This window comes from Grammomys surdaster, unplaced genomic scaffold (genome assembly GCF_004785775.1).
Source record: "Grammomys surdaster isolate TR1022 unplaced genomic scaffold, NIH_TR_1.0 126109, whole genome shotgun sequence".
NCBI lineage: Eukaryota > Metazoa > Chordata > Mammalia > Rodentia > Muridae > Grammomys > Grammomys surdaster.
Window position 1 is genome coordinate 2,473,471 of NW_021620917.1, and position 12,925 is coordinate 2,486,395.

At 54.3% G+C, this 12,925-nt stretch overlaps 1 protein-coding gene across 1 annotated transcript in view; it reads left to right on the forward strand.

Moving 5' to 3' along the window:
* Positions 1-12,267, forward strand: part of Fbxl18 (F-box and leucine rich repeat protein 18) — a 24,459-nt gene extending 12,192 nt beyond the window's left edge. The window contains exons 4-5 of the mRNA XM_028756100.1: positions 5,240-5,458; positions 11,561-12,267. Of these exons, the coding sequence (XP_028611933.1) occupies positions 5,240-5,458; positions 11,561-11,717 (376 nt within the window). The 3' untranslated portion in view covers positions 11,718-12,267. The remainder of the gene's footprint in view (positions 1-5,239; positions 5,459-11,560) is intronic.
* The last annotated feature ends 658 nt before the right edge of the window (positions 12,268-12,925 follow it).

Below are 12,925 nucleotides of genomic sequence, written 5' to 3' on the forward strand. Positions count from 1 at the left end.
CCCCAGCCCCTCACTGGGGGATTCTAGGCAGGGGCTCTACCACTGAGACACACCCCAGCCCCTCACTGGGGGATTTTTGGGGGTACTGTACCACTGAGCCACACTTCCTAGTCCTTGGATTTTTGAGATAGGTTCTCTCTGGCCCAAGATGGCCTCTAACTGATGGTCTTACCTCATCTGTGATCACAGGCTGCACCCCACACAGTGAGGGTCTTCATATTCTAGGGGAGCAGAGCTCTCCACTGCTGAGCTCTGTCGCTCTCTCTTTAGTTTAAGCAATTGCTGGGCCTTATTTTGAACTCACAGTCATCCAGGAAGGCACTGAACTCTGATCCTCCTACCTTGACCCCCTGAGCGTCTGGGGTCACAGGTGTGTCCTAACAGGCTGAAGTATGAGTTTTCCTTCTTTCTTCTGGGACAGTCTCGTGTGTCCTAGGCTGGCCTCATAACTTCCCGTGTAGCTGAGGATGACTCCATTCTGGGAGTGTAGTGTGCTTCACTCTGCTAGGTTTATGAAGCGCGCGTGTGTGTGTGTGTGTGTGTGTGTGTGTGTGTGTGTGTGTGTGTTCATGTGTGTGTTCATGCGCGTGTGCGCGCGCGCTCCTGCTTCTGGGCAGGCAGGAGGCGGTAGGACTTAGGGACTCTGCCAGTCCATTGGGGTGGGTGGAGGCTTTGGCGAGGTCTCAAAGTCATCCCTTAGCCTAAAGGGTCTCGTGTGCTGCGGTCACTCTGGTGCAGTTATTGCTTCTTTGGTGCCTGACCTATTTAAGGTTTCTATTACAGTGATGAAACACCTTGATCACCACCAGCCCAAGGATAGGACCACCAGTCCCTGATTTAAAACCCCCACAGGAGCCGGGCTGTGGTGGCGCACACCTTTAATCCCAGCACTTGGGAGGCAGAGGCAGGCAGATTTCTGAGTTCGAGGCCAGCCTGGTCTACAGAGTGAGTTCCAGGACAGCCAGGGCTACACAGAGAAACCCTGTCTCGAAAAACCAAAAAAAAAAACCCACAGGTTTGTCTGCTCACAGCTGGATCTCATGGAGGCGTCTTCTCAACTGAGGCGTCCTCCTCTCAGATGACTCTAATTTGTATCAAGTTGACATAAAACTAGCCAACACGTGTTGTGCTAAGGGACTGGCACGAAGCCCGCCTTTCCCCCACGACATCATGGGTGCTGATGTCGAGTCAGAAGCAGGAAGCTTCTCACCTGTCAGTCCAAGCCAGAGCATCCCTTTGGCTTCAGGGCACACAGGGGAGGACGGAGGGAGGGCAGGGCGGACCCTGTGCCTCTTGGTGCTCCCCTCTCAGTGCTCCCCTCTTGGCTTCAGTACGACAGGAAACCAGCTGTCCTGGGCTGCTCACTTCCATAGCCACCTGGCTAGCCTGGGCTCTGGGTTCTTTCTCCTCAGAGCACAGCCATGCTGAGGCTGGCCAGGTCCAAAGCCTCTGTCTTCTGCCCCATCTGGTCACCTACCCTGCTGCTCCAGCTTGATGCTCTGCTGAGCTGGCCCACAGCCCAGGCTGTGTTGGTAGACAGGGCTGTATCCATGCCTGGGTATCTGTGTGCCTTCCCGATATACTTGCCTTAGGAACCTGCCTGTGGGCTTTCCTGTTCCCCCAGTTTAGGCAGTTGATTGTGGCGGCACATGCACTGAGTGTGGCTCCCAAGTGTGACAGACACCACAAAGGAAGCAGAAGGAAACAGAAGTGCTGTGACTACAGGGAGTAGTCCTCACCTCAAGAGGCTAAGGCCGGGGTGTGTGTGTGTGTGTGTGTGTGTGTGTTTGCCTTGAGTTCAAGGCCAACCTGGTGTGTGTGTGTGTGTGTGTGTGTGTGTGTGTGTTTGCCTTGAGTTCAAGGCCAACCTGGGCTAGAGTAAGACCCTGTCTTCAAAAGCAACAACAGCCCCCACCCCAACAAGCAAACAAAAACCCAACCAGATATAGAGACCGCATGTCTGCCTGACATCCCAGCACTGGAAGGTGGGGGGGTGGTAGAGGCAGTTCTGGGTTATCCTTGGTTTCTTTTTTTTTGTTTTGTTTTGTTTTTTTCTGAGACAGGGTTTCTCTGTGTAGCCCTGGCTATCCTGGAACTCACTCTATAGACCAGGCTGGCCTCGAACTCAGAAATCTGCCTGCCTCTGCCTCCCAGGTGCTGAGATTAAAGGCATGCGCCACCACTGTCCGGCTATCCTTGGCTTCATAGTGACAGACCCTATGTTAGCAACAACAAAAACAAGACAGACATAAGCCTGGGTGGGGCTCCCCTCTGCATTAGTGAAACTTCCATCATTCACTGTAGCGAGTGAACTACAGCAGCCGCCCCTCCTCCCTCTCACATCTGCCTCCTGTGGTACTCAGGCGCACAGATGGATGCCTTCCTCCCTCACTGCATCCGGCTGTATCCAGCGGCTCTCCCTGTAGTCACCAGCGGGCCTCCTTCCTTTCCTCTGCTTCCTTTGTGGCGTCTCACACCTTTGTCTTCCCGTGCCTGGCTTGTCACACCCCTGGCCTTTCCTGAAGCCATAGCTAGCGCATGCATGGTCATTGTTTGCCAAAACACATGTTAGAGATCTGGCTGAGCCTGAAGCTCAGTCAGGAGAGGGCTTCCATCCTCAGGAGCATATATACTAAGTGTGCTAATATACCTGCAAAACCAGCATTGGGGGGTGGGCAGCGTGAGGATGATCAGAAATTCAAGTTAATGCTTAGCTACATAGTTTGGTCCAGCCTGGGCTATATGATATGAGATTGTCTTGTCTCAAAAGAAAGAAAAAGAGAAGAGAGAAAAGATGGATCAGAGAACACATTTGGCGGATGACCTCTGCTGGCCGCTGCTGTTGCCTGCTTCCTTTGGTTTTATAACTTCAGGGAACCCTGAGGAGCCTTTGAATCTCTCAGAGCCAAGATCTTTCTAGATCTTAATGTCCTGCTGCCCTGCCCCCTCCCCAGGGTTTATTTTCTATTCGTTTATCAAGCCTTGCGTTTTTGCCTATAATCCCAGCTCTCAGGAGGCTGAACTAGGAAAGCTGAGTTCCAGGCCAGCCTGGGCTCTATATTGGCTTGTCCCTGAGAGCTAGCATCCTCTCCAGAGGCAGGACAATGGGAGTCCTGCAGGATTGGAGATGAATTCATCTTGTAGGTCATGTGGTGTCTCTGCCCAGGCTGCAGCCTGTGCCCACAGCCGCAGAACCGTCTGCTGTGTAAGGTACTGCCTGTTCTGAACAAGCACGGGCTTCCAGAACACAGCCACATGGCCCCATTCCTCTGGATTGCTGCCTCCTGAGGCAGGGGAGTGCAGAGATGCTCCAGGAGCTGGCTGTAGGCTCAGGAGGCTTTGTTTGCTCTGGCTTGCTTCCTGGGGTTATGGGGGCTGCAGGGGCCCCTTATTTCCCCCCGGGGTGGGGTGGGGTGTTCTGGTGGCAGCCCTAGGCATCCCAGGCTCATCTACTGCCACGTCCACCTCAGCCTCCCATGAGCCCGAGCTGGGTCCAGCCTGGCTCCCTGTGGGTGGAGGTGCCACAAGGACAGGTTGTTCTGGATGCAGGTTTGGAGTGCACCCCTACAGCGAGAGGATCGCCTGTCAAGCAGAAACGGGTGCCACCTTTCTCACGATTGGAGGCGGAGTATTTCCCTGAGTCACCCTAGGTTGCCTGGGCGGGAGCAAGAGCCCCTGGAGCCAGGCCTGGCACAGTCTCGGGGCACCTTTGAGCTGTGCTTCTCCCTCATCCTGCCTGCCTGGCTCAGAGTGCAGCATAGAGGGGGGAGGAAGTCGTCCCAGAGAGGCATGTCCTCGCTGGCTGGTGGTTTGAGCCAGCCAGGAAGTGCTGGAGGTAGAAATGCGGTCCGGTCTGGGTGGGTCCCATTCCCATGTTCTCTGCCTACCCTCAGATGCCTTGGGTGGCTCCTACGTTTGGTCAGTTCCCCAGCCATGATACCTGGGCATTAGTGCAAGTCCATACTGCCACCTAGTGTTGGAGATGGCAGCCTGACACTGGGTTTCCATCCCCTGCTGTTGGGAACACTGGGGATGGTAAGGACACATGCAGGCGCATGTGCGCGTGTGCACTTGAACACACACACACTCACACGTTCTGCTGCTCTTGACCCTGCCTGCCACTTTCTCACCCTGTAAAGAAGCACTTGGGAAGCTGAGGCAGTAGAAAACTAAATTCAAGGCTGGCCAGGGCACCAGAGTGAGACCCCGGCTAAGATTTAAAAACTAAAGGGCTGGGGGTACGGTTCAGTGGTGAAATGCTTGCCTAGTATCTGTGAGGCCAAAGTTCAGTTCCCAGCATTGAAAAAAATCTGGGTGGTGGTGGCACGTGCCTTTCATCTCAGCTCTCAGGAGGCAGTGGCAAGTGGATCTCTGAGTTTGAGGCCAGCCTGGTCTGCAGATCGAGTTCCAAGCCAGTCAGGGCTACATAGAGACCCTGTCTTGAAGAGGAAAAAAAATTGATTAAAACCCCATGAGGAACCGGGGCTGTAGCTGTGGTGGCACCTGGCTGTCATGCTTGACGCCCTGAGTTCAGTCTGTGGCATTCATTACACACACAGACTCTGGGGCCGTGGAGAGGCGGCTCAGTGGTTAAGAGCATACACTGCTCTTGCAGAGGTCCTCAGAATCCAGGTCCAGGGGGTCTGACCACCTCTTCTGCCCTCCTTGGGTGCATACACGCAGGAATTCACGCATATTTGTATAAAGTATGAATGAATAAGTCTTTTAAATTTAAAGCAGGTGTGTGTGTAGGGGGGAGTCAGCTCAAAATTCCAGTGTGAATGTGCGTCACTTGGACTCTACAGATGTGGGTGACCGGTGTGCTTGGGGAAGGGCAGAAAGCCACACGGCCACTTCTGTGGTCTCAAGAGTCCCGTTCCTCCTGTCTAGGAATGACAGTCTCCCTTATGTGGAGGCTGTGTGGCGAGGAGAGTCCTCTGGGCTGATGACAGGATGCTGATGCTGGCCTCAAAGCAGCCCTGACAGGCCCCCCCCTTCTCACCCACTCCAGCCCTCTGGACCCCACTTTCTTCTGCCCTCATTGGCTGATCTATCTCTACCATCAGACTGGCTCCCCAGGGGGTCCCCTAAGGTCAGCAGGTGTGGTGGTATGAGACCGGAGGACAAACTAAAGACAGAATGAGACGGCCTTGGGCCGGTGCATGCTGGCAGGTCTGTAGACAGTGGCTAACCTCCCTCATCCCTGGAGTCCCTGCAGCTCACACCCTTCTCTCTGCAGGCTGGAGCAGCCCTACTTCAACGCCAACGCTCAGTTCTTCCAGGCGCTGGGCCAGTGCTCGTCTCTGCAGCGCCTGTGCCTGGTGTCCCGCAGTGGCACCCTGCAGCCAGAGGCCGTGCTGGCCTTTATGGCCCGTTGCCTGCAGGTCGTCATGTGTCACATGTTCACCGGAGAATCCCTCACCACTTGCAAGAGCCTGCAGCAGTCGCTCCTCCGGAGGTGAGTAGCACAGCCTGGCATGTGGCTGGGAGGTCTCAGACAGTACCGCTGTCCCCGGGACCCAGTATCCGCAGCCCATGATTGACTTTATGGTGACGGAGTACCAGATTCTAACAGCGTGATCAGAGGACCTGGCCTCCTGCAGGGGACTCGTTCCCATAGTCAGTCTCTGGTCTCAGCCACATGGAAGTCTGAGACAGAAAGAGCCCCGGTTTAGGGCTAGCCTCAGCTACAGAGTTTATCCCAGAGTCTAGAAGCCAAAGTTTTAGTTCACTTCATCTGATGAGGGCTTCAGAAGGACTTCCTGATCTCACTTCATCATGGCAGAGGCTAGACTCCCAGCAGCTCGGAGGCGGAGGTGGAATGGGGAACTCGGGCTACACCAGGAACTCAGGGCCAGCTTGGCCTGTACAGCGAGATGACCCCAACAAGCAAGTGGCAAGCCTTGGGGTCAGTTCTCACTGCCTGGGGCTAGAGAGATGACTCAGAAGTCACCTTACTGCAGCTGGGATGCGCCAGCACCCCAGAGGCAGAGGCCAGCCTGCTCTACAGATCAAGTTCCAAGATAGCCAGGATAGCTCATGGCCTCTCCTGGACACTTTGGGCAGCTGTGTAGATGTGTTGCACATAAGGTTGTGTGTGCACACGCACACACACATATATAAATAAACAAACGTGCTGGCACATGCTTGAAATCCCAGCACTTGGTGATGAAGGCAGGATCCAAGGTCCTCCTCTGCTACATAGTAAGTTTCAGGCTAGCCATGAGACCCTGTCTTGAGAAAATGTAAGTCAAGAGAGAGTGGCTGGTCTGAGGAAGCCCTTCAGGGCAGGTGCTGAGTCCAGGCCAGCACAAAGCCTTCCTCTCCGCTCTTGCTGGCAGCCTTGGGGCAGGGCAGAGACCTAGAGACTGGCAGAGAGGCTGGTCTGTGGTGGTCTGCTGCCGCCTTGCCATCTGCAGGGTGGTGGCTCAGCTGCACACCCCTCCCCCACCACAGCAGCAGCCTTTCCAGCTGTGCAGGGCGCTGAGCTCAGGCGACCAGCAGGTGGCACTGTCGCTCTTGGTAGCAGCCGCCCAGTGCCCAGGGTGTCCATGAGTAACAGCACTGGCCTCTTTCCTGAAGCTTCTTTTGTTGTCTGTTTAGTTTATGAACTTGTTTTTAGACAGAGTTTTTGTAGCTCAGGCTGGCCTTGAGCCCATCGTGATGCTGAGGGTGGCCTTCATCTTTGCATCCTCCTGCCTCTCATCTCCTGAGTGCTGGGATTATAAGCACATAACACCATGTGGGGTAGCCCAGACTGGCCTTTAAGTCTGTGGCCCTCCTCCTGCCTCAGCCACACAGAGCAGCCCCCAGTTCTCTGTTCTTGCCTGGAGAGCTCAGGGCAGCGCTGAGCTCCACTCTTGGGCTCTAGCCCCTCCCTCGGCAGTGTGGAGGGCTTGGCCAGCAAGGCTGGGTCCCTCCCTCCCTGCACTGCTGGTTCCTGGCAGGAGCATGCTTCAGTCTGTCCCTGTGCCAGGCTGCGCTCCTGCTTCAGGTCCGTTTGCTTCTTTCTCACACTCCTGTGTCTGTCTCAGGCACTTCATGTTTCGGGTTGGAGCTGGCTTCCCCCACCTCACAGGACGTATCTGGAGTTAGGTTGCCTGAGTCTGGTGCAGGGTAGTGGACTACGCTCGTTCTTCATGTTTTTCCATGTCTCTCTTTTTTTTTTTTTTTAAGACAAGGTCTCAAATAGCCCAGGCTAGCCACTAACACAGTAAGGAATAACAACCTTAACCTTCTGATATCCCCCTCTCTGCTTCTCAGGTTTGGTCTTTACGGCATGCACTGCCATGTTCAGTTTACACTGTGCTGGGCTGGAACTGTCAGGCAGACTCTGCTGGCCGAGCCACATCCTGGCCTTGGGCTTCCCTGCTTCTCGATGCCATTCTGGGCATTACATCTCGCCCCTCCCTGGTGCTAGGATGACATGGACACGCCAGCTCCCTTTCTCTCCTTTTGCACCATACAGCCCACTGGGTGTGGGATCGCGCTCTTCTGCAAGTCCCTTCCCTCTTTGGGCCTCTTTGGCCTCATATGAGGTCTGAATTCAGCATCTGGGGACCAGACTCAGTGACAGAGGTTCCTGGTGGACTCTGGGGGTTGTGGCCTCCCAGGATGCTGAGGAGAGACTTTCTGAGTTCTGCTCTCCCTCGTGCTCACACATCTCAGCACCTGTCCAGTGTCCTGTCTTCCCTAGAGACTTGGGCTGGTCTAGCTCATGCATGGTTGCCTTGCTTACTGGCATCTGCCCGCAGTGCTGTTGCACCAGGGCCTGGGCCCCAGCATGTGGCTGTCTGAAGCCCACCCTGGACTTCTCTTTCTCACCTCCTCTTCAGACCCAGCAGGGAAGGACCCCTCGTACGCCTCTGCTTCCTTGGGCTCTCCCACTTGGGCCTGTCCCTTGCCTGGCCTTGCAAGCCCTGGGAATGGAAAGGGCCTTGTGTCACCTGGTCTCAAGGTTTCCAGTTAAAGCTGGTCACTGTGGCACTGTGGAGGTCAAGCCTGTACCTTGTCTCACCAGCCTTGAGATCCTGAGTCCCCTCCCAACTTTGTCTCTGGGAGCAGCCTCATCTTCCAGGCAAAACTGGAACCTTTCCATGATAACCCCGCTCCCTGTCCACCCTGAGTGAGCTGTGACATGGGGACCACTGCCAATCATCCTACCTGGCGCCATCTTCCCAGAGGGCTGAGATTAGCTTCCTGGCTTTCCTCTTCATGTCTTCCCACTGCCACATGGCCTAGGCATGACAGCTTAAATCCTATGTAGGACTTTTCTAGGTCCTGTCTCCTCCCTGCAGCAGGGCCTGAGCCCAGAAGCATGCGTGATAGCCTGGAACAACCCCAGGCAGTAGTAAAGTGAAGGTGAGGGCCACTGCTTGCCTGGAGAAGTTACAGACCTGACATCTGTGAGCCAGAGGCCTGTGGTCATGTCACACAACCTCTGGCCTGAAGACTCAGGAATCCCAAACCTGAGTGCAGTGCGAGGTGCTGTCCTCCAGCTCTCTCAGGCTAATGTGACAGAGGTCTGCTGTCCACTGTGGTGGCCATGTCATTCTCTTGAGGGACCCAGTTGGCACTGCCTTCCCACGTGGGATCTAAAAGTGTGTTTGTGGCCTGTGGCCTTATGTTGGGGCATATGGCCCTGGAAGGCCAACTGGCTGCTCTAGCCCTGTGGTGTTCCATGTAGACACGGGGGGGGGGGGCATTCTTTTCCTAAGTTTCCAGCTTGCCAGAACCATAGTTAACAGCTCTCCCTCTGCTGCTGCATTCTGGCAAGCTCTGGCCCACGACAGCCTTGGGCCTCACTCAAGGCTGAGTGAGCACACGAGATTCTCCATGCCAGGAGAACAGGGCTCAGTCTGGTCTGGTCTGCAGACGTGCAGAGAAGTGGTCTCAGATGGAGCAGGGGTTGCTGAAGTCTGGCTTGGACGTCAGTTTCAAAGAATGGAGTCGGGCTGGGATGAGGCTTGTCGGCAGAGGGCTCTCCTGGCGTACACAGAGCCCTAGGCGCCATCCCCAGCGTGGCACGGTGGGGCATAGTGGTTCAGGTTTATAATCCCAGCACTTGAGAGGTGGGGGCAGGAGAATCCGAAGTTCAAGGTCATCCTTGGCTTCATAAGTTTGAGGCCAGCCTGGGAAGCATGAAGTGTTTGTGAAAGCCGTCTCAAGAAAGTTAACAAATAACAGACATAAAAGGAATGGGCTTGTGATGCCCCCGTGGCTTGGCTTCCGGAGGAGGCCTGGAGTCTGGGAGCTGCCCAGCTCAGCCCTGCTCTGTGTGTGGTAGCTCTAGGTCAGGCTGTTGGGTGTTCACGGGTGGGCTCTGCTCTGTTGGCCCGGGTGGGACAGCTGGGACCTGGCTGTGGACCTCGGTAGCTGCTGAGTCCCAGCTCCATTGAGTACATTCAGAAGCTGGGAGCTGTGAACCATGTGGGACCTGTGGAAGATGGCCGAGGTGCGGGGCCCTCCATAGCGTTGGCAGCATGAAGGGCCCACAGGCCATTTCAGAAGGGAAGAAGATGCTGTCTGGTGTTTTGTTTGGTAGGTCTGTCTGTCTGGATGTGGAGCTAAAGGTGATCTGACCTGGAATTCTGTCTTTATCCCAGAGCTTCTAATCAGCCAAGTGCCGGGGGAATGGCGGGATACTCCTTTAATCCTAGCACTTGGGAGGTAGAGACAGGAGGATCTCTGTGAGTTCAAGGCCAGCCCGGTCTACAGGACAGCAAGTTCCAGGATAGCCAAAACTACACAGAGTAACCCTGTCTCAAAAAAAACAAAACAAGGGGCTGGAGAGATGGCTCAGTGGTTAAGAGCACTGACTGCACTTCCAGAGGTCCTGAGTTCAAATCCCAGCAACCACATGGTGGCTCACAACCATCTGTAATGAGATCTGATGCCCTCTTCTGGTGTGTCTGAAGACAGCTACAGTGTACTCATATATAATAAATAAATAAATCTTTAAAAAAAAAAAAAAAAAAACAAGAGCTGCCTGCATCTCCACGGAGAGATGACTCCGTGGTTAAGAGCACTGACTGTTCTTACAGAGGACTCGGGTTCAAATTTCAGCACCTACATGGCAGCTTACAACTGTCTGTAACTCCAGTTCCAGGGGTTGAGGACCCTCATACAGACATACATAGCAGGCAAAACACCAATGTACATGAAATAAAAATAAGTAAGCTATTAAAAAAAGAAAGAAAAAAGAGAAAAGTAAAACAACCCCCTTAGCCAAACAAAAAATACGGAGTCTCTAGTTATTGCTGTTTTTTTAATGTGCTTCTGTGGCTATGTATGTGCATATGGGTTCAGTACCTGCAGAGGCCAGTGGGGGATGCTGCATCCACCCAGAACTGGAGTTACAGATGGCTGCGCACCACCGTCTGGGTGCTGGGGACCAGCTCAGCTTCTCATCTTACCGTCTGAGCTGTGTTTGAGTACCCACTCCCCAGAGTCTCCAGCTTTCTAGATGAGTCCAGTCAGGTCACATAGCTGCCTGGGTCTGTGAGAGTAGCTAGGTTGTGTGGGTTCTTCGACTGTAGCCACTCGGTGGAGAATAGTAAGGGGGCATGTCTCCCTCCAGCGCTGACCCTGTCCCTCCCTCAGCTTTTGTCTGAACCTTGTCTTTTCTGATATATCTCCTGTGGGAACACACAAGGTTTAAGAACAGCGTGGATGGTTTTTCCCACTTTGGGGCTCCCAAGGCTGCTAGCAGGAGCTCTGTGGGCAGAGAGGTGATGGCTTTGAACGTCAGGCCAGGCAGTGTTCTGTTTTCCCCACCCCTCAACTCACTCCAAGTAAGTTCTGCTTCTGTTTAAGTTTTGTTTTGTCTTGTGTGAGACAGGGTCTCCCTATGTAGTCTTGGCTGTCCAACTCACTGCTTGCATCAGGCTGGGCTCGAGCTCACAGACATCCTCCTGCCTCTGCCTCCTGAATGCTGAGATTAAATGTATGCACCATTTAAAAAACAAGGCCACCTTTTTTTTAATTTTGAGACAGGGTTTTGTGTCAAATCCAGTATACAGCTGAGGCTGAGCTGGCCCTCTGACCCCTGCCTGCATCTCCTTCCTGAGTGCCGGGGACCACTGGTTAACGGAGGCTTTGAGGACGCTAGGCCGCCATTGTACCTACTGAGCATGTCCAACCTGCCAGTAACTGTGTTCTCTTTTTCTGTAGATCTGTCTATTTTATGTGCGTGAGCGTTTTGCCTTCATGAATGTCTGTACATCATATGTGTACTTGGTGCCGGCAGAGGTTCAGAAGAGGGAATTGGAGCTCCTGAGACGGGGCAGCTGTGGCCGCCACGTCGGTGCTGGGGACCGTACCCAGGTGCTCTTTAAGAGCAGCCGGTGCTCTTACCTGCTGAAACACTGCCGTCTAGCCCCAGTCCCCGGCTCCACTGCTGTGCTTTCTGGCTCTGGGAGTCGGATGGCTTAGAGTGAGTGGGCGTTCCTGCTGGACACTGAGCCCCGGGTCGGGGTCTCCCATGGCTCAGGAGCGCACTCTGCCTTCCCAGCTGCGTCCTTAGCCCACACCCCCTGTTAATGGCTGATCTCTGGTTCAGTTTCCAGGCTGAGAGGCCAGCGTTGAACGTTGTCATCTTCCCATTGCTCCACGAGGGCCTGACAGACGTTATCCGAGATGTCCCCATGGTGCACCTGGATGAGATCACCTTATTCAAAAGCAGAGTGGCTGAGGAACCCCCGAACCTGTGGTGGTGAGAGGGCCCTGCCCGCCTCGCCCACCACTCCTGCCACAGAGCCTTTCCTGTCTGAGTCTCCACAAGGCCTCCAGGAGCCAGCAGACAGTGGGGCCTTGTTTCCTGACAGGAAGAAAGTTTCCAGGTCTCCTGAGACGCTCACCCCAGTCCCCGGGTTTCTCACTCTCATTCTTAGGAGTCCTTGGGCTCAGGAACAAGAAGTCATCTAGTGGCCCGTGGATGAGTGGACAGTGGATACACCAGGCTGGCCTTCGGGGCCTCTCCTTGCTCCTGGGGGCTTTGTGGGCTGCAGGCCCTGGTCCACCCATTTGCTTCAGCCTGGGGACTGTCCCCCGGCTCCTTTGTCCATGGTCATCTACAGTTGAGCTCAGTAAGGTGACCATGCCCACATGGAGTCAGGGTGGGCCAGGCTGTCACTGTGAAATTTGCTAATGACATCTGTGAGCCTGTGGCTCCTTTTCCTATTGAGATACATTTAGGGTGTGGTCCAGTACTCGCCTAGTGTGTGTGAGGCATCCCCACCACAAAGAAAAAAAAATGTTTCAACCCAATGATGTCTTTGGGATGCTTTCAGCTCAGTGATACTTGTACCAGAGGGTCCCCTGAGGCGGAGGCTGTGGGGTAGCTTCATCCCCAAACTGAGCCTGAGGAGTTGAGCCTGTGTCTCACAAGTGGTCACTTCTCCTTACAGTCTGTGTGCTGCCACTCTAAAGTGCCAGGTGCTGTGCATTCTGAATGCTTCCCAGGAGCTGTACAGCCTCTGGTCCTGTTAGGATAGCTGAAAATGGTAAAAGCCAGAGTGGGCCTAGGAGACTGAAGCAGGGAACACCTACCTGTTTAGTCCTTACAAAATCCACCAAGAGAGGTTCCAGCCCCAGCACTGCACACACCTGTGTGGCAGCTAACTCTTGTAAGCCCAGCACTCAGGAGGTCAAGGTACAAATGTGGGTCACCTTCAGCTACATAATTGATACAGAGGCTAACCTGGGCTACATAAGACTCTTTCTTAATCTCAACAAACCAAAAACAAAGGACAGACAAAGCTAAGGCAGGACCAGTGTCTGTGGCTTCATTTGTCTCTCACGATAGCCAGACTGAGCCAGTAGCCCCTGGAGGGGACTTGGAGTCCCACCTGGTCCTCCCTGTGATGGGTTCCAGTATGGGTGGGCATTGATCCAGGTGGCTTCCAGGCTAGACATCTCAGTCCAT